The sequence below is a fragment of the Hemiscyllium ocellatum genome, chromosome 19 (assembly GCF_020745735.1).
Source record: "Hemiscyllium ocellatum isolate sHemOce1 chromosome 19, sHemOce1.pat.X.cur, whole genome shotgun sequence".
In the NCBI taxonomy this organism is placed as follows: domain Eukaryota; kingdom Metazoa; phylum Chordata; class Chondrichthyes; order Orectolobiformes; family Hemiscylliidae; genus Hemiscyllium; species Hemiscyllium ocellatum.
In genome coordinates, this window is record NC_083419.1 from 51,439,947 (window position 1) to 51,461,953 (window position 22,007).

Consider the following 22,007-nt stretch of genomic DNA (forward strand, 5'->3'; position numbering starts at 1 on the left):
AGGGCAATTTGAATTCAAATGCCACCATCTGCCATAGTGGGATTCAAACCTGGGACCTAGAACATTAGCTGGGTTTTTGGATTAATAATCTAGCAATAATACCACGAGGCTGTCACCCTACCCTTACTAAGTTGCCTTGGGAGTCTTCAACATTGACTCCATATCCCATGAAGTCTCATGGCTTCAGGTTAAACATGGGCAAGGAAAGCTCCTGCTGATTACCACATCCTCCCTTAGCATATGAATTAGCATTCCTCCATGTTGAACAATGCTTGGAGGAAGCACGGAGGATGGCAAGAATGTAAAATATACTCTGTTTAGGGAATTTCAATGTCCACTACCAAGAGTGGCTCAGCAGCACTACCGATCGAGCTGGTCAGGTCCTAAAGGACATAGCTGCTGGATTGAATCTGCGACAGGTGACGAGGGAACAAAGGGGAAAAAAAAACATATTCAACCTCATCTTTATCAATCTGCTGGCTGCAAAAGCATCTGCCCATGATAGTATCACCAACAGTGACCACTGCACAGTTCTTGTGGAGACGAAGTTCGGCCTTCACTTTGAGAATAACCTGCATCATGTTGTGTGACACTATCATTGCTAAATGGGACAGACCACGAATAGATCTAGCAACTCAAGACTGAGCTTCCATGAAGCGTTGTGGGCCATCAACAGCAACAGAATTGTACTCCAACACAACCTGCAACTTCATGGCCCAGCATATTCCCACTAAACCATTACCATCAAGTCAGGGGAACAACCCTGGTTCAATGAAGAGTGCAGGTATTAACTTGATAAAGTTACCAAATAGGACTATGCACATGCCCAACAGTATAAAAGCAAAAAACAGAGCTTAGCAATCCCATAACCAAAGGATCAGACCTAAACTCCACAGTGCTGTCACATCCAATCACGAATGGTGTTGGACAATTAACTCACTGGAGGAGGTAGTTCCACAAATATCCCCATCCGCAGTGATGGAAGAGCCCAACACAAGTACAGAAGACAAGCCCGAAGCATTTTCAGCAATCTTCAGCCAGAAGTGCCAAGTGGACGATCTGTCCAGTGGTACCCAGCATAATGGATGCTAGGCTTCAGCCAATTTGATTCCCTCGACGTGATATCAAAAACAGTCGGTGGCACTGGATACTGCAAAAGCAATGAGCTCTGACAATATTCCAGCAATAGTACTGAAGACTTGTGCTCCAGAACTTGCTGCGCTCATAGACAAACACTTCCAGGACAATTACAACACTGGCATCAACCTGAATGTGGAAAATTGCCCAGGTGTTGCTCAGACTGCTCAGTGATGCCCAGTTTGGGTACCACCAGGCAAACATAGCTCCTGACCTCAAACTTAACCAAAAAGAGCTGACTTCCAGAGGTGAAGCTAGCGTGATTGCCTTTGACATCAAGGCCATATTCATTCGAGTCCTCAGATACTGAAGTAGACTGCAACGTCAAAAGATTAAATGGGCCTTTCTCTGGACATTAACGCACTGACTAAACATTCTGGAAGTGGTTGGGGACATCATTCATGCCGCTGTTCTGGGCAGCACGGTGTCACAGTGGTTAGCACTGCTGCCTCACAGCGCCAGAGATCCAGGTTCAATTCCCACCTCAGGCAACTGTCTGTGTGGAGTTTGCACATTCTCCCCATATCTGCGTGGGTTTCCTCTGGGTGCTCCAGTTTCCTACCACAATGTGCAAGTTAGGTGAATTGGCTATGCTAAATTGCCCGTAGTGTTAGGTGAAGGGATAAATGTAGGGGAATGGGTCTGGGGTGATTGCTCTCCGGAGGGTCGATGTGGACTTTTTGGGCCGAAGGGCCTGTTTCCACACTAAGTAATCTAATCTAAAGAATGTGGATGATTCCCACTCCAACTAGACAGTCATTTGCTACTACTCCTCCTATTATCAAATTAAACCATCATTTAATCTCTTCCATTCAGAAATACTTTCTAGCTATCCCGAAGCTAGGTATATCACATGTACATTGTCTTGAGGAATTACTCAGTCAGGAAATCATCTGCATAATGATTCCCCAGGATTAGGGCATTTACATTTGCAGTATCTCAGAGGATGATCTCATCCTACCATTGTACCTGGGGTAACATGCGACTGTGAGGGAGTGGCCAGAGTATCCATGAGCATAAGAGTTAGTATGTTTGCAGATGACACCAAAATTGGAGGTATAGTGAACAGCAAAGGTTACCTCCAATTACAACAGAATCTTGATCAGATGGGCCAAATGGACTGAGAAGCAGCAGATGGAGTTTAATTCAGATAAATGGGAGGTGCTGCATTTTGGGAAAGCAAATCTTAGCAGGACTTATACACTTAATGGTAAGGTCCGAGGAAGTATTGCTGAACAGAGACCTTGGAGTGCAGGTTCATAGCTCCTTGAAAGTGGAGTCGCAGGTAGATAGGATAGTGAAGGCGGTGTTTGGTTTGCTTTCCTTTATTGGTCAGAGTATTGAGTACAGGAGTTGGGAGGTCATGTTGCGGCTGTATAGGACATTGGTTAGGCCACTGTTGGAATACTGCGTGCAATTCTGGTCTCCTTCCTATTGGATGGATGTTGTGAAACTTGAAAGGGTTCAGAAAAGAGGAGGATTTGAGCTATAGGGAGAGGTTGAATAGGCTGGGGCTGTTTTCCCTGGAGTGGCAGAGGCTGAGGTTTATAAAACTATGAGGGACATAGATAGGATAAATAGACAAAGTCTTTTCCCTGGGGTAGGGGAGTCCAGAACTAGAGGGCATAGGTTTAGGGTGAGAGGGGAAATATATAAAATGGACCTAAGGGGCAACTTTTTCACGCAGAGAGTGCTAAGTGTATGGAATGAGCTGCCAGAGGAAGTGGTGGAGGCTAGTACAATTACAACATTTAAAAGGCGTTTGGCTGGGTATATGGCTTGGAGGGATATGGGCCAGGGGTGGGACTAGAGTGGGTTGGGATGTCTAGTCGGCATGGATAGTTTGGACCGAAGGTTCTGTTTCCGTGCTGTACATCTCTATGACTCTAACTCTCAAAAAAAGAGTTATGATGCAAACCAACTCTCTGTAGAATTGTTGATTACATCACTGACACAGACCACCACAACCATATGGACAAATACAAAGTGGGGAATTGCGGGTCTGTAACATGCGATGAAAGTTGTTAGGTTATTGCAATAATTCCTCCCAGTTGATCCGTCCTTCAATTTCCTGCCTCTGAGCTATTCTTATCATGAAGACTTCTGACACTCCTTTTTATGTAAACCAGAAATAAGTAATAATTACTCATGGGAAGTACTTTACAAAATTCTAGGAATGGCAATGATACAAACTCTTAAAACTATTAGTTGACTACTTGGACTTTTTTGTCAAAATCCCCCTTTCCGACTAGCTAGCAATTAAAGCTGACACACAAGACTAAAGGAGAAAGCAAAGCTTTTTCAGCGTCACACTTTTTGATACAAGACAAATGGTTCAATTCAACAGGATTGGGCTTAAATCTTACACACTGATTAGATTACCTTATTTTTTCTTATTTGACTCAAAATTGTTAATTCTTGTTTGAACTAAAAACCTGGTGTGTATTACCAATTATTCAGAGTCAAGTTCCAGTTACTCAAAAAGTGTATGGGGTCAATTTCAAGGACGATTGAATACTTTAATTTTACTGTGTTGCAATCCAGGGACAGAAAAATTAATTTGGTTTGGCAATCCCCAGATCGTAACAATATAACACTGGGATCCCTACCAAGCAATGTGAAAGATTGCCCAGATAATGCGCTGTGCACAAATCCAGGCCAAATCCAAGCCAGTCAATTACTTCCCCATCAATGCACTCTCAAATATCAACAAAACGATGGAAGGAATCATTGATTATACTGTGAGAAACTTACCAATACCTTACTGTCTGATGTTAACTTAGGGTACCACCAGGGCTTTACCTCATTATAGCCTTGGTCCAGACATTGACAAAAGACCTAAACTTAACAGATGAAGTGAGGATGACTATATTGGACTTCAAAGCAGCATTCAATCACATACGGCATTACAAAGCTCAAGCAAAACTGGATTAAATAGGTATTGGGTGAAAGGGTTTGGGGGGGGGGGGTGGGGGAAGAAAAGAGAAGGGGGGGCAAATAAACCTCCCACCGGTTGTGGCCGTTGAAAGTCAATAACTGCAGTCACAGAACATCACTGAGTATTTCTCAAGGTAGTAGCCTCAGTCCAACCACCTTCAGGTACTTCATCAATTACCCTCCCTCCAGAATTGGGGATGTTCACTGACAACTATACAATGTTTGACACATTCACAATACCTCCGGTACTGAAGCAGTCCATATTGACCTGAATAATATTCAGGACTGTGCTGATTAATAGCAAGTATCATACAAGTGCTGAGCAATGATCTCAACAAGAGATCCCTTTGACCTTCAATAGCATTTCCATTGCTGAATTCTCACTATTAACATCCTGGGAACCGCCAATGACCAGAAACTGACTGGACCAACCATATAAAGCAACTAAAGTAGGCCAGAGGTTAGGTATTTTGTGGCATGCAACCACACATCAGACTCCTCAAAGCCTGTCAACTATTTACAAGGCAAAATTAGATGTTTGATATAATAGTTTCTACTTTACTGGATGTATGCAGTCCCAACAACACAAGAAGTTTGACTCCTTCCAGGACAAAGTAACCTATATCGTTGGCACCCATCTAATACCTTCAACATTCACTTCCTCTGTTACTGATGTATAGTGGCAGTAGTCTGTACCAATCCACAAAAGGCAAAACAATTTATCAAGACTCCTTTGACAGAATCTACTAAGTTCAATGTCTGCTGCCTCAAAAGGCAAAGGACAGCAGATGGACCAGAACACCACCATCTGCATGTTCCCCTCCAAGCCACACATTATCCTGATTTGTAACTATATTGCCATTTTTTTCAATATTTATGCCTAAGAACCAGAATGACATCATATTTAGCTGAAGCCAATATTAAATTACTTCATTCATACACAAATATTCTGAAATGTTTCACCCAGTTACAACTCCTTCACAAGATGTGGAAACATTAATCCACATTTACGTTGCTTAGTCATTGGCTTGACAATATCATTGTCCTAATTATTTCAGCCTCATTATTACTGCAATTCAAGCGTGTTTTTTTTCTGCTATACAGGTAATAATGACTTTTGTGAAGGGGCTGAGTAATACATCTAGATTTGTTGGCATTACAGAGCTAAGTAGTAGAAGGACAGCACGGTGGATTAGTGGTTAGACTGAAGCCTCACAAGACCAGGGTCCCAGGTAGGATTCCAGCCACAGACAACTGTCTATGTGGCGTTTGCACATTCTCCCCGTGTCTGCATGGGTTTCCTCTGGGTGCTCCGGTTTCCTCCCATAGTCCAAAGATGTGCAGGTCAGGTAAATTGGCCATGCTAAATTGCCCATAGTGCTAGGTGCATTAGTCAGAGGGAAATGGGTCTGGGTGGGTTACTCTGCGGAGGGTCGGTGTGAACTGGTTGGGCCTGTTTCCACACTGTAGGGAATCTAATCTAATCTTCATTCTGGAAAGCATAAATGAACGAATATAGCTATCAAAAACATTCTATAACATAATGCATTGAAACCTGCAACAATGAAAGACTTTGACATAGTTCTCTTATTAATACAGAAGTTGAGTGTGTGTAATTTGTACACTACGCCTCACTTAAAGTCACACTGCTCAGCATAATTAATAAAATATGGCATGTATTCATTAAATCTGGACTTTACTGTAGCATTATTAGCCACAGATGATGGGTTGCATTCTCACATGACATCTGTCCCAGTATTTCTAGTCTGACCCTCTCACTCCACTCCCAAAATCATTACTGTTGACTTGGCTCCTGATCTTGCCTCTTTCCAGCCATTCCCCTGGCATGGTCTCAGCTCATCAGTTTTGCCTATATCCATCCTCTGCCTTGTTCCTACTCTCTGTTTGTCCCTTTGGCCCGAGCATGTCTGCTGGCTCCCCTCCTGATCTCACAGTGACATCACGAGCTTCATGGTCAGATGTTGGCCAATGCAAACTAATTCTGGAAATCCAGCAGCTCCCGCAGCAATGTTTACCACTAGATGGAGTCAGGAATTTAACATGACTGGACAATGAACGCAAGTTAGTACTTTTTAGAAGATATTTTATTTTCCTATTTATTGATAATTTAAGTTTGGAAATGATTTCAGTTAAGAATGCAGAGTTGCACACCTATCGCATTTTTCAGCGCTTACATTTTTTTTTCTGATAATGTCCAAAGAATAAACAAATGAGTTACTTCATTGCATCATTCTCTGCCATTTTCACCACTGCAGTCTGACTCCACCATCAAGAAGATATTTCCTTCCCCACCCCATCTGCTCCCCATAGGGACCGTTCCAAGTGCAACTCCCTCATTAGGTCCACACTCCTAACCTGGTAATTTTCCCTGCAGCTGCACGAGGTGCAACAGCTGCCACCACACTTCCCCTCTTCTTAGCTTCATTCAAGGCCCCAAAGAGTCATTCTAGGTCCCGCAGAAATTCACTTGCATCCCCATCATATTGGAGAGACTGAGTGCAAACACGGGGACTGGTTCAGGTAACGTCCATAGTCTGCACACTCCAATCAACTCCACCTCCCGGTTGCCAGCCATTTCAACTCCCCCAACGATATGTCCATCCTGGGCCTCCTCCACCATCACAAAACAAAAAAGGCCATATTTAAACTGAAGGAAGAACACCACCTCTTCTGCTTCGGGAGCTTAAAACCTCATGGCCTCAACATGGAATTCATCAGCTTCCAAATCTCCCAATCCCCTCAGCTTATCCCAGGTCAGCCGTCCATTTCTGCCCTGCCCCTTGACCAGGCCTAACCTGTCTATCTTTCTTGCCACCTATCTGTTTCACTTTTCCCACTGTCTAATCTCATTCACCCATCTGCATCCACTTGTTGCCATCACACCTACCTTTTCCGCAGTCCCCATACCCCCTCCATTTATTGCTCAGCCCCTGTCCACCAGTCGCCAGTCTTGATGAACGGTCTTGCCTGAAATATCAACTCTCCACTTCTACTGATGCTGCTTGACCTGCTCTGCCTTTTCCAGCTCCACATTTCATCGATTTGACTTTCCAGCACTGCAGTCCTCACCATTTTCAAATCATTCTACTTAAAATTGTGTTATTCAGGGAAAAAAAACTACAATTAAGTGAAAGCATTATGTACAGAGATGAAAATACAAAATATTGTATCAGCTGTTACAAAATCAAGAGTTTGTTCTAATATTGATTCGCATTATTTTTCCACAGACCATTTTTCTGAAACTCTCTGGCATAGATACAATGGTGTAAAAATACAGGTTTGTGCAAGATTAGGCACTAAAATAATCTAATAACTAAGATTTTCTATGAAGTTACTTTGCAGAGATATACTGTATTGAGCTGCCTGACTTCTGACAGGTTTTAGCACCTGTTCTGTGCATCTGTGCGTACACTCAAAATTCTCTCCAGCTTTGGAACTTGTTATTTGACATCATTTATTGTCTTGTCTGCAGATACTAAGGCACACAAGTTTCTCGACCTAGTCTGTATTACATTCCTTGAACCTGCTAAGTTAACTTTTATTTGCCTTCTACCTCAGTACTGTTACTAATTGATCTACCCTTCCAATTTAAAGATCGGTTGCAATAGTTTGTTATCTCTGTCTAAAGGCATGCTCAGTCTCAATGCTGTCGCCCAAGCTTACACTGCATTTTCTGCAATTTCCATTCTTGTCATTCATTTTTCATATCCATGGCTTTAAATTCCTATCCTTCAACCTGAACACTCAACTAACTGTAGTACTTTCAAGTAGCTTTCTCTCCTCTCCTTACAATAGTCATATTGCTCTATTGACATGCTCCTTGTTTAATGTTTGACTTCAATACCCACTTTTGATAGTTGTCCTTTTTAGCATCAGGCTGACCCCATCTTCATCAATGTGTCAACTGCTACAGTTTGATCCTCTTTCATGGATAACATATGCTCATGGGAGGTACCTGACTCTTAGTTACTTTCTGTAAATCTTTTAGAATCTGTACATTTGTCACCATGCTGTAAATATCCTTGAATAGTCTGGCCAGTCAAGTTCCTAAGCCTACAATTATTATTTTTCAATCTTTACCCACAACCTTTCATGGGCCTTTCCACTTTTTAAGTCTCTCTTCATTATAATAAAACATTTCTCCCCAGTTGAAATAGGTTTCAATGGCCTCATGTTATGCCTTAAAGCTTGGTAATTCTGAGACATTGGCATTATCAACTTCAGCCTCTAAGCAATTCACAAACTGTCACAACAGTACAGCTAATTGCAATCCATTTTCATTCTGGGATCAATCACTATTTACTTAGAGATCTTTTAAGATTTCCTCCCAAAATTTACTGCTACAGACTATATCCTCTATCACAATATAGAGTCATAGAAATGTACAGCATGGTTCAGACCCTTCGGTCCAACTCATCCACGCCAACCAGATATCCCAACCCAATCTAGTCCCACTTGCCAGCACCCGGCCCATATCCCTCCAAACCCTTCCTATTCATATACCCTTCCAAATGCCTCTTAAATGTTGCAATTGTACCAGCCTCCACTACTTCCTCTGGCAGATCATTCCATACACGTACCACCCTTTTATTGGTCAGAGTATTGAGTACAGGAGTTGGGAGGTCATGTTGCAGCTGAACAGGACATTGGTTAGGCCACTGTTGGAATATTGCGTGCAATTCTGTTCTCCTTCCTAACGGAAAGATGTTGTGAACCTTGAAAAGGTTCAGAAAAAACTTACAAGGATGTTGCCAGGGTTGGAGGATTTGAGGTATAGGGAGAGGCTGAACAGGCTGGGGCCCCATAGGTCTCTTTTATATCTTTCCCCTCTTACCCTAAACCTATGCCCTCTAGTTCTGGACTCCCCGACCCCAGGGAAAAGACTTTGTCTATTCATCCTATCCATGCCCCTCAATTTTGTAAACCTCTAAGATCACCCTCAGCCTCCAGGGGAAACAGCCCCAGCCTATTCAACCTCTTCCTAAAGCTCAAATCCTCTAACCCTGGCAACATCCTTGTAGATCTTTTCTGAACTCTTTCAAGGTTCACAACATCCTTCCGATAGGAAGGAGACCAGAACTGCACGCAATATTCCAACAGTGGCCTAACTAATGTCCTGTACAGCCGCAACATGACCTCCCAACTCCTGTATTCAATACTCTGACCAATAAAGAAAAGCATACCAAATGCCGCCTTCACTATCCTATCGACCTGCGACTCCACTTTCAAAGAGCTATGAACCTGCACTCCAAGGTCTCCTTGTTCAGTAACAATCCCTCGGACCTTACCATTAAGTGTGTAAATCCTGCTAAGATTTGCTTTCCCAAAATGCACTACGCATTTATCTGAATTAAACTCCATCTGCCATTTCTCAGCCCACTGGCCCATCTGACCAAGACCCTGTTGTAATCCGAGGTAACCTTCCTCACTGTCCACTTCACCTCCAATTTTGGTGTCATCTGCAAACTTTAACTATACCTCTCATATCCAAATCATTTACATACATCTTAGCACAGATATGATGCAGAGGTACTGGCATTGGACTGGGGTGAACTAAGTTAAAAATCACACAACACCAGGTAACCTGAAGGAGCAGCTCTCTGAAAGCTAGTACTTCCAAATAAACCATTTGGACTATAACCTGGTGTGTGAGATTTTTAATTTTAGCATGCATAGCGTATGCTAGTACAGACAACAACATAAAACTTAGGGATGTTGGTCAAAATGTATGAACCACTGGTGGTCCCTTTCCAACGTCTGTTCCTAAAAAGGCTTTCTATTGCCAAATTCATAAGTATACATTCATCTTATTATTCATATTTGTACACAAATCTCAAAATTTACTGTTAGCAAACTCCCTTGCATTACTCATGAGTAATTTTGGTCAGGGACCAGTCCCTATCCATTTCTTCTACTTTACCCATAATTATTTTCTCATCTTTACTTTGTATTATTGTTGACTGATTGAATCTAAGAACATTAGAAATACGAGAAGGGTAGGCAATTCAGTCCCTCAAATCCACCACACCATTCAACAAGGTCATGGCTGATCTCTCCCAGGCCTCTACTATTCTTATTTGCCAGCTCTGCATAGCTGTCAATCCTCTGGTATTTCAAAAATCTACCTACCCCAACTATATGGTAAGATAGAGAAGTACTCACATTCACTAACCTTAATTAAATGCCATTCCTTCACATGTTTTAAATGAACATGCTTTTTCAAAATGGGGCGAGGGCATCAATGGCTCGGCCAGGATTTATTGCCCGTCCTTAATTGACAATGACAGCTAAGAGGAGAAAGTGAGGTCTGCAGATGCTGGAGATCAGAGCTGAAAATGGCTTATGCCCGAAACGTCGTATTTCCTGTTCCTTGCATGCTGCCTGACCTGCTGCGCTTTTCCAGCAACACATTTTCAACAGCAGCTAAGAGTCAACTGCATTGTTGTGGGTCTGGAATCTCACGTGGTCAGACCAAGAAAGGATGGCAGTTTCTCTCCTTAAAGGAGACGAGTGACAGATGGCTTTTTCCGATAATTGGAAATGATGGTCATCATTCAACATGTAATTCCAGAATATTATTGAATTCAAATTCCACCATTTGCCATGGCAGGATTCAAATCATGGTGCATAGAATGTTGGATCTCTGGATTAACCTGCAATAGTATCACTAGACTATTGCCTCCCCATATTCTGTAATTAAGTCCCCTTATTTGAAATTCCCCTGTTGTGGAAACATCTTCCTAACTTCTAACCTGTAAAGCTCCCTCAATCTTGTATGCTTTAATAGCATTAAGTTAAAAATCTCACAATGCCAGGTTATAGTCCAAAAGGTTTATCTGGAAGTACTAGCTTTTTCAGAGCACTGCTCCTTCATCAGGCAATTGTGGAGAATAAGATTGTAAGACACAGAATTTATAGCAAAACTTTACAGTAACAAACTATAAAATGAAAAAGACCCGGATTGTTTGTTAAGTCTCTCATCTTTTAAAATGACCATGTTGGTTTCAGTTCTTTCGTATGTAAATTGCAAAACTTTTTTTGGGAAGAAAGTTACATTCTCAAGTACACTTTAACCATTGGTGTCATGTTGGCCCAGATAAGGTAATGAAGGTATTAACTCCCTGTGGGGCTGTCTGTGCCACGATGATCAGATTGATTCTAACCTAAAAAAAAATGGATTTACAGAATCTTACATTAGTTCATGAAAAGTAAAATATAATTCTGCAAGTACAAATTCACCCCACAAACATATGTGAATGCATGCATGAGGGTATGGGGATGCGTGTGTGTGTGGTGGGTGTCATGAGTATCTGCGAGAGGGTGTGTGTATGCAAGTGTAAAGGGGTTTAAGTCTGTGAGTGTGTGTGGGAGTATGTGTGTGAGTGTAAGACAGAAGGGGGGTGTGTATGTCTATGTCCATCTGTCAGTGTGCGTGGATAGTGTAATGTGGGTCACTTGCAGTGTTTCATGAACCCAAGGTCCTGGTTGAGGCCATCCCCATTGGTATTGAACTTGGCTATCAGCCGCTGCTCGGCCACTTTTCATTGTTGCCTGTCCCGAAGTCCGCCTTGGAGGATGGTAACCCGAAGGTCTGAGGTCTAATGTCCCGGACTGCTGAAGTGTTCTCCTTCTGGGAGGGAACACTCCTGTCTGTTGATTGTTCTGCCATGTCCATCCACCTGTTGCCGTAGCCTCTGTTTGGTCTCGCCAATGTACCACGTCTCAGGGCATCTTTGCCTGCAGCGTATGATTTGCAGCGGACGTTGGCTGAGTCGCATGAGTACCTGCCAGGTATATGGTGAGAGGTGTCCCGACGCACAATGGTGGTATCCGTGTCAACATTCTGACCCGTCTTGCAGGGTCTACCGTGACAAGGTTGTATGGTGTCATCCTGAAAACTGGGCAGTTTTGCTACGAACAATGATCCGTTTAAGGTTTGGTGGCTGTTTAAAGGCGAGAAGTGGAGGTGCGGGGAAGGTCTTAGCTAGGTGCTCATCCTCATTGATAATGTGTTGCAGGCTGCGAAGAACATGGCGTAGTTTTTCAGCTCCTAGGAAGTACTGGACAACAAAGGGGACCCTGTCGGTTGCAGCTCATGTCTGTATCCTCTGAACCCATGGAGAGGAGTTACTGAAAAAAACTACACAATGATATCAACAAGTTTCATTTCACCAAACTCACCATCGACTACTCTGTACTATCTGTCTCATTCTTGGACACGTGCATCTCCATCAAGGGGACGAAGGAGTGGCGCTCTGAAAGCCAGTGCTTCCAAATGAACCTGTTGGACTATAACCTGGTGTTATGAGATTTTAAAATTTGTAAACCCCAAGTCCAACACCGACATCTCCAAATCGTCAATAATATTATACCTCGTTCTTATAAACTCTAATAAATACAGGCCTAACCTGTTCAGATGTTCTTGAGAAGTCAATCCTTTCATCCCAGGAATCAACCAAGTGAACTTTTCTGAATACCCTCTTACGATCCTTTTAAATACAGGGTCCAAATTGTACCGAACACCAACTGCAGCCTCACCAATATCCTGGACAAAGGGCAGGATTTCCCTATTTTTAAATTCCAAAACCCTGGCAGTGAAGGCCAAAATTCCACTTTCTTAATTACCTGCTGCAACAGTATGCTAACATTTTGTACGTCATGCACAAGAACACCAAGACCGCTCCATGCTACACTTTGAAGTCTCTCTATTTAATAGTCGGCATTTTGAATCTTGCTGCAAAATTGCATAACCTCTCACTTTCATACAGTAAACTGTACCTGCCAAACGTTTGCTCACTTACTCTATACTCTTTGTAGATTTCTTACATTATTGTAAGATGCCGTCCCACTATTTTTGCATTGTCAGCAAAGTTTAATGCATTTACACTCTGCTCTCTCCTCCAAGACATTATAGATAAGTAATTGCTGCCCTAGGACCAACCCTTATGACACTTCAATTACAAGCCATTCTGCTATAATGTGACAGTTGCGTTCCTCTACAACCTCGCGTTATCAAAGAGCACGCTTTGGAAAACCGTAATGGAAAATCATACTGTAGAAAATCGCTGTAGAAAATCACTACACCCATTCAGTAAAAGGTTTGTGGTTTCCAAACAACATCCACAATTTGTCATTCGCATTATAGCCAATTTGTGTTGGCTATTATACCAGAGCAGGCAGAAGTGAGGACTGCAGATGCTGGAAACGAGAGTTTAGATTAGAGTGGTGCTGGAAAAGCACAGCAGGTCAGGCAGCATTTGGGGAGCAGGAAAATCAACGTTTCATCCATTTTCCTGCTCCTCGGATGCTGCCTGACCTGCTGTACTTTTCCAGCATCATCTAATCCAAACTATTATACCGGAGCAACCTGAAAAACTATCCATTAATTATGACTCAATTGCATGTTAAGACATCATTTATCCATTCTAATACATTAGACTCACGTATCATTTCTCTATCCCAGTATCAGTCGAAACAAACACTCAGACACAGTATGGTTTTACCTCCATAGTTATTCAGGGCTCTGAAGGGATAGAGAACAATCGCCTATGTGCACAGAGATATGAGTTCTCGGTCTTCTCTCGAACAGCACGTTCTTAAATGAATTATATAGTCACTTAAAGGGAGCAGCATCCAAATAAGGCAACATTTATATTGATTGGGTGACCATTACAATCAGTTACCATCAACAGTAAAGATTAAGCCATTTGGTATTACACAGTGAATGCCCTTAACCTTGTTAACTGACTTTACATAACAAATGCTTTTTTTCATCTTGTTAAATGGCTTTACATAAGGAATGTTTTTTCATCTCGTCAACCTAGTATCCTTGCCTCCAGCACCTCATTGTTTACTGCAAGTTTTTATCTGATCCAAGGCATGCTAGCTGAGCCTTTGACTCATGCAACCCAAAATATAACTCTTTCCCCATCTGTTCATATCTTATACACTTTCTAAACCCAATATCGTGAGCTTCTAACTTGTGCAATAACCTTTAATATGGTACCTTATCAAATATCTTCCACCAGATCTTATCAGTCTGCTTGTTATATCCTTCAAGAATGCAAGCAAATTTGCTAAACAAGACTTTTTTCACAAAACCATATTTACTCTGATCGCATTAAGCTTTTCCAATTTTTTAATTTAAATTTCTTCCTTACCATCTGCAGCATTTTGCAAACAGATGTTAGGTTAACCGAAGTACAATCGCCAGCTTTTGGTCTTTCCTCCTTCTTGAATATATCTTGAGTATATGTTAGCAAGTTTCAAATCCACTTGAACTGTCTCAGAATCCAGTGAGATTCACAATATGACATCCAATGCCTCTTATCTCTGCAGCCATTTCTTTTAAAACACTTAGATGCAAGCCATCAGATCTTAGCATTCTGCCTTTAGTCCCATTAGTTTGGTGAATACTTTGTCCCTCTTGATAGAGACTGCGACATGATCTCACCTCCCATGGCCACCCTGCTTGTGTTATCTTTGGCATGCTTCTAGTTTCTACAACATGAAGATTGGTGCAAAATATTAGTTACAATTATCTTCCATTTCCCTGTCCCCAGTTATCAATTCCCCAGCTACATCCCCCAGTTGCTTTAGCTACTCTCTTTTGTTATATATTCATGGAAGGTTTTGTTGTTTGTTTATATATTTGTTGCCAATTTATTTTCTCAATCAAGCTTCTCCCTCCTTATAAGCCATTTAGCTATGTACTGCTGGTTCCTAAGAAAAATCCCAATCTTCTGACCACTTGTTTCCACTGCTTTGTATGCCTTAGGTTTTAATTGGATACTCTCCTTGGAATCTTGTTGCTAACTCTACAAAGTGCATTTTGTTTTATGCCACACTTTCAAATGCTTTTGGGGACAGATCAGCAAACTAAATGTTTTAATACTATTACCTTTCTGCACCCCCAATATCAATAACATTTGTTTAATTCTTTTGGAGGAGTTGTGTTCCATTAAAGCATAACAATACAGTCCCAATTGCGTAAAATTTCAAATAGTTAGATTTTCCAAATGCATCAGCTTTGTTACTTTACATATTCAGTGCCATCAATACTTTTATTTAAATTAATGGAATTCTTAATAGCAAGATTATTTTACAGGACACTAAATCAACACTAACATAGTAATAGATTCAAGTAGCTCTACAAGGAATAATGAAAATCTTTAAAAACCAGCAATCACCCCCAGTTCTGAAACAGGTAGAACTTCTAAATTCCTTTACTCTGATCCTTCTTACTCAAAGCTAAGTAACATTTCAGCCAGTCTATTCCATTAAAGTTACATCTACCACCTAACACTCCACAATAATGAGAGCATAACTCACCTCTTAACTCCCTAAAGACTGTCCACAAATTACAAGACACAAGTCAGGAATGTGACTGAAAATCCCTCACTTGACAAAAACACTTAAAAAACTCGACACCAACCAGGACAAAGCAGCCTGTTTGACAATATCCATGAACATTCAATGCCTTCACCACTAATGCTCAGTAGCAGTAGTGTGCACTTTCTACAAATACATTGCAGAAATTCACCAAGACTCCTCACATAGCATGTTTCAAACCCATAACTGCTGCCATCTAGAAGGACAATGGCAGCAGATACATGGGAATACAATCACCTACTAGATCATTATCCTGACTTGGATATTTCTTGCCATTTCTCCACTGTCACAAGGTCAAAATCCTGGAATGCCCTCCTTTATTACATTGTGGATATACCTACACCAAAATGGACAGCAGCAGTTCAAGATGGCAGGTCACCACTACTTCTCAAGGGCAACAAGGTATGGGCAGTGAATGCTGGTTCAATCAGTGATGCCCATACCCTGCAAGTGAATTTTTTAAAAATTGAAAGATTCTGCCACCAGCACATTAATTACTGGGCAGAAACATTTTCTGACCAGAGCAATGCCCTTTCTTTGATCCATATCTCCAACTTCTTCTTTTGAATCTTCTGTTGTTTTTTTAGTTTTATAAACATTCTATACTACCATTCATGACACTTTGTGGTATAATGGTATTTTGAACCACACCAAAACATCGAGCGCCTACAGCTTGGACATCTCTAGTTTATTATTTTACTGTAAGCCCCAAATTCTATTTGACTCTCAAAATTGTCAAAAGCACTTGCCTTCATTTCTTAGTTAATTTTTGGGTACTGTACTCTCACCTTCCAAGTCCATTAAAACAGAGTCCTGCATTTTTTGTACTATGGTTAATTTCCCCATTTGTGCCAGAAACACCATTGGAAAGGAAACTTTCAGAGAACATTTTTAGTGCTTAAAAAGAGTGTGGATTAGCTGTGTGTATTTCTCTGCAAATTTCAATCCTGTCAAAACTAAAAGTTTGTCTAAACACAACATTTTTGCACAGTCTAATGACAAGATACCAGGACTGGGGAATTTCCAAATAGAATGTATGCAGTTTGGGATACAATCCATTGAATTCCAATTTGAACAATTCTATGGAATTATCATCACCTTTTCTAAACTTGTCAAAATCTGCCATGCTTCATAAACAGATTGTCAACCAACTTTTTGATGTTATCCATTAAAGTTAAATACTTTCTCCAAAGATTCATTCATGTCACATTAATATCCAATTCTGAAAAAAAAATTATTCCTATCCTGCTTTTGTGCGGTTTTGAAAAGCCAAGGCCATACCTTGCCCCCTCTTCAGTGAAGAAACAACCCAGGCTCACATTGTTACTTCATTCTTCCACTAGGCTGAGGGATCCCTCCACCCCTCAATCCCTCTTTGGTTCGAATAATGGTTAGCTTTCAATCATGAACCCACAAACAGCTAACCATTGTGTTGGTACTGTTGGAATCTAGGCATATATTATTTCCAATCAAAGTTTAATTCCAACTCACATCACAAAACTCAAATACTACTGATACTTGTTCCCTTTGTCATATATATGTAATTCTCACTCAGTTATCCTTTAATTAAATTATAATTCTCACCAGCACTCTACTTCTATTTCATCTCAAACATCCATAACAGACATGATGAGATAACATTTAACATTAGAATAGGGGCTCTTGTGGTGCAGTGATAGTGTCTCTACCTGGAGACCAGGAGGTTCAACACCCACCTGCTTCAAGGGTTTGTAATTCATCTCTGAATTGCTTGAATAGAAAATATCTTTAACACCAGAATAAACTAGACTAGACTGCAACCAGTCCATTCACCATATGCTTCTGATCTGCCCAGTAATTGGAAGACCATCAGAGAATATCGTCTAACTGCAAATTTACTATAATACAAAATATTTTCCTTTTTGGGACTATAAATTTAAATATGAAGTTGGACTGCTATCTAAATGAAATGCTGGGAGATTTTTGCAACTGGAAAATCAAATGTTGCATATTTGTGAGCTGCACAATATAATGCGTTTTGAAGCAGCAATGGGGAAGAGCTCAAGACAGAGTAGCAGAGATTCTTTGGAATTAAAGTAGTTCTGCCTGACTACAGTCCTTCAATTGACTGACTATCCTGCACAGTGCTAAAAGCTGTAAGTACCAGGGCAGTAGAGAGAAACACATCCAGAGTCTGCAAACTAAAAGCATCCATCTCCCTCCTCCAGTGTTGAAAAAAGGCAAAAGAAAAAGCTCGAAAGAAAGAATACTGACAAAAGACCTAATGTCACCTGATCAACCATCTTCTTAAACACAATAGCATGTCATCACTGTGAAAATAAAAACAAGACTGTGATAGATGATTAAACCCACTCTTGAAATCTGGACCACTGATCGTTGGAATTTTGTTTAACCAGACATATTTGTTTTCCTTCCCAGGCCCTTTTCATTTTGTCTGCATTAATTGTGATTAAATTTTAAGACTCTTTGGGAATCTTAAAGGGAGCTTAGTTTAAGTCACATTGTGGTACGTTAGAAATCCCTCCTTTCGTTCTGCTTTTTTGTTGAAATTGTGTTACAATAAAACGTTATTTTTAGTTAATCATAAAACCTGATGCATTGCTTTTATTCTAAATAGCAGTAAGACAGGCAAACCCAAGACCAGTATCATTTAGAAGGATAAGGGCAGAAGATACATAAAATCTGCCAGCTGTAAATACCTCTTCAAGCCACTCAACATCCTGACTCAGAAATATATCACCATTCCTTCAGTGTCAGTGGGTCAAAATCCTGGAATTCCGCCTCTCTGGTACGTACAGCACTTGGATTGTAGCAGTTCAAGAAGGCAACTCACCACCACCTTCTCAAGGACAACTATGGATGGAAAATAAATGCTGGCCCACCCAGCAATGCACACATCCCACAAGTGAAAGTAGTCATCTTTGTGGTCTAGGTGGGATTTTATACATTTTGGTATGGCAGCGGGGCATAATTAACAGCACATTCTTCCAACTTAGGTCATAATACTATAAAGCTGCATGTATTACAAAAAAATACACATAAGCAATAAACAACTTTTCTTGCTACAATAAACTGGCGAAGTTTAAAGCAAACATTTCTGAATGAGCTGAATTTTAAATTAAAGCATGAGCTACAGGCACTATGGAATCCCTCTTTTGAATCTTTCTTCACCTCGGAAGACAAAATATGTACCAAAAATTCAAAGTTTGGGAGAAGATTTGTAGCTCGAGTGCTCATTGTTGTGGTTCTGTTCGCCGAGCTGGGAATTTGTGTTGCATTTTCATCAACAGATGCCTAAGGGAAAGTTTGTGCAAAGATTTGTAGCTCGGGTGCTCGTTGTTGTAGTTCTGTTCGCCGAGCTGGAAGTTTTTGTTGCAAACGTTTCGTCCCCTGGCTAGGCGACATCATCAGTGCTTTGGAGCCTCCAGCGAAGCGCTTCTTTGATGTTTCTTCCGGTATTTATAGTGGTCTGCCCTTGCCGCTTCCGGGTGTCAGTTTCAGCTGTCCGCTGTAGTGGTTGGTATATTGGGTCCAGGTCGATGTGTTTGTTGATGGATGGTTCCCTTGTTGCCTAAGGGAAAGACAATGGAACGAGGACATGCCACAACCCAAAGGATTAGCCACACCCCCATACATCAAGAGCATTTCCGAACTGACAGCCAGACTACTATGACCACTAGGACTCATAACAGCACACAAACCAACAGCCACTCTCAGACAACAACTCACCAGGACAAAGGACCCGATACCCAGCATGAGCAAAACCAACGTAGTGTACAAAATCCCATGCAAGGACGGCACAAAACACTACATAGGACAAACAGGAAGACAGCTAACGATCCACACCCATGAACACCAACTAGCCATGAAACAACACGACCAGCTATCCTTAGTAGCCACATACGCAGATGGCAAGCAACACGAATTCGACTGGGACAACACTACTATTAAAGGACAAGCCAAACAAAGAACAGCCAGGAAATTCCTCGAGGCATGGCACTCATCCACAGATTCAATTAAATACATCGACCTGGACCCAATATACCGGCCACTGCAGCGGACAGCTGGAATTGAAAACTGGAAATGGCAGATTCAAACCACTACAAATGCCGGAGGAAAGATCACAGAAGCGCTTCACAGGAGGCTCCCAAGCACTGAGGATGTCAGCTAGACGGGACGAAATGTCTGCAACACAAATTCCCAGCTCGGCGAACAGAACCACAACAATGTACCAAAAATAGTAGGGAGCCAAGGAGTAATGAAATTGAGCAACTTAAGTTAAATAATATCAGCATTAAAAAAAAGTGGCAACCGAAAAGAACTAACCGTTGAAAAATTCTCTCAACTATATCTTCGGGTCCTAAAAGAATTGGCTGCAGAAACAGTAAGTGTACTCATTGTAATCTTTTATCTCTGTTTTTAAATTCTCTAAGTCCAGCATATTGAAAAGAAGTAAATATTTTCACCACAATTCAAGAAAGAAAGGAAGACAGTAAGCAAGGAACTACAGGCTAGTTGGTTCAACCTCATTATTAAAAGGTGGTTATAACGAGGGACTTAGAAAATCATTACATAGTTTGGCAAAGTCAACAGGATTTCCTGAAAAGAAAATCATGTTTGACAAATCTATTGGGACTTTTCTTTTGAGGAACCAGCATGGTTGATAAAAGGAAATCAGTGGAAGCAGTGCTCGTAATTTTATGAAATTTATGCAACAAAATGATGGCTTAATAAACAATCTGTAGACTTGAGCAGTTGCTATACTAGAAAGGACAGATACTTTAAGAAATTAAGCACTAAGTTGGTAGGGTGTAAATAGTGCAGTGTCACCTGGACTACTGCTTTTCAATCAATTATCCATAATATTTAATAATGACTTTTGTGAAGGGGCATTTGTTGGCATTACAGAGCTAAGTAGCAGCAGCAAGGTGGCTCAGTGTTTAGCACTGCTGCCTCACATCACCAGGGACCCAGGTTCGATTCCACCATCAGGGAACTGTGGGGAGTTTGCACATTCTCCCTTGTCTGTTTGGGTTTCCTCCCTGTGCTCCGGTTTCATCCCATAATTCAAAGATGTGCAGGTTAGGTGAATTGGCTATGCTAAAGTTGCCAATAGTGTTAGGTGCATTAGTCAGGGGTGAAGTAGGGGAATGGGTTTGGGTGGGTTACTCTTTGGAGGGTCGGTGTGAACATGTTGGGCAAAATGGCCTGTTTCCACACTGTAGGGAATCTAACTAAAAGAAAGGATACCAATAGCCTTCAAAAGGGATAGATTGGTTAAGTGAATTGGTAGAATTATAGAGTGATCTCATATTCTATCAACTCACTTAACCAGTCTTCCTTTTGAAGGCTATTTGTAATAATGAGAGATCATTTGATTTGGTAAGGCAATCAGAAAAACCAAGACAGTTCAGATCGTATAAACTTCTGATGTTGATAGATTAATGTATCCTCATACAAAGGATCAAAGTTGGAATACAGGCACAATATGCAATTAATAAGGCAAATAGCACATGGGTTTGATTGGTGGAACAGTAAAGAGTCTGGCTATAATTTTACAGGTTTTGAGAACACCAGAACAGGGAGAACATGGACAGATTTTGCCTGCTTATCTCTAGCTGTTAAACTCACAAAAGAATGAGACATAAAAATAGCACATGACCATTTATTTTATTAATCATACCCAGTCAGGCCTTCAACAATAAAATCAACCTTTGTCAAACTTTTTACAGAATGAATGCGGTGTTAAATTCGGTTTAAAATAACATAACCTTCAGGTTTTAGACCTGTATGAGGAATCAACCACAAATAAGATAGTTCAATAAATTTAAACCAAGAACCAAACTAAAGGGGGTATTTCCAACTGAATCAAAAGGGGTAACGAATTAATTTGGCTTTAGAAAGTAGTTTAAAAAGGTATAATAATAGAGGCACAATTTTAAAATTCCGATCAAGTAATGCACGAAGTGCAGCAGTTGAAGCTGTTTTATTGTATTTGTATAAAATCAGAGAGGAGTGAACCACTGACTCCTGGACAGCAGCTCTGTTCACCATGTCCCTCTCCTCACCTTCTCTGGCCTTCTTCTTCCTCACCAAGGTTCCTCCTAGCTTTCCCAAGAAAGACTCGTCCTTCTTCATCCTGCCGGCTTGCTGCACACTCTGTGACCTGATCGGTGTGGTAGCCATTTCTCCAGCCGCTACTCACTGACGTCGCCACTACAGTACAGTACAGTACTGCGGTTCATCTGTAGGAGCCGCAGCCTCAGGATGTGGCTAACCGCCACCTCGCCCCTACACCCACAACCTCGCACGGCCACACTCCCAAAACAGCTCCCCCTCTGACGGGATGATGCTAACCGCCGCTTCCCCCTCGCACGGCGACACTCCCAAAACAGCTCCCCCTCTGACGGGATGGTGCTAACCACTTCCCCCTCGCACGGCCACACTCCCAAAACAGCGCCCTCTCTGCCGGGAAGTGGCTGAACGCAAGCTTCACCCTCCCCAACCCCATTCACATGGTT

General features: G+C 41.4%; 1 protein-coding gene across 1 annotated transcript in view; it reads right to left on the reverse strand.

The window, feature by feature from the left end:
* The window catches only part of parvb (parvin, beta), a 79,703-nt gene extending 57,742 nt beyond the window's left edge, over window positions 1-21,961 (reverse strand). Inside the window, exon 1 of the mRNA XM_060839911.1 lies at window positions 21,555-21,961. Within this exon, the coding sequence (XP_060695894.1) occupies window positions 21,555-21,672 (118 nt within the window). The 5' untranslated portion in view covers window positions 21,673-21,961. The remainder of the gene's footprint in view (window positions 1-21,554) is intronic.
* Between the last annotated feature and the right edge of the window lie 46 nt (window positions 21,962-22,007).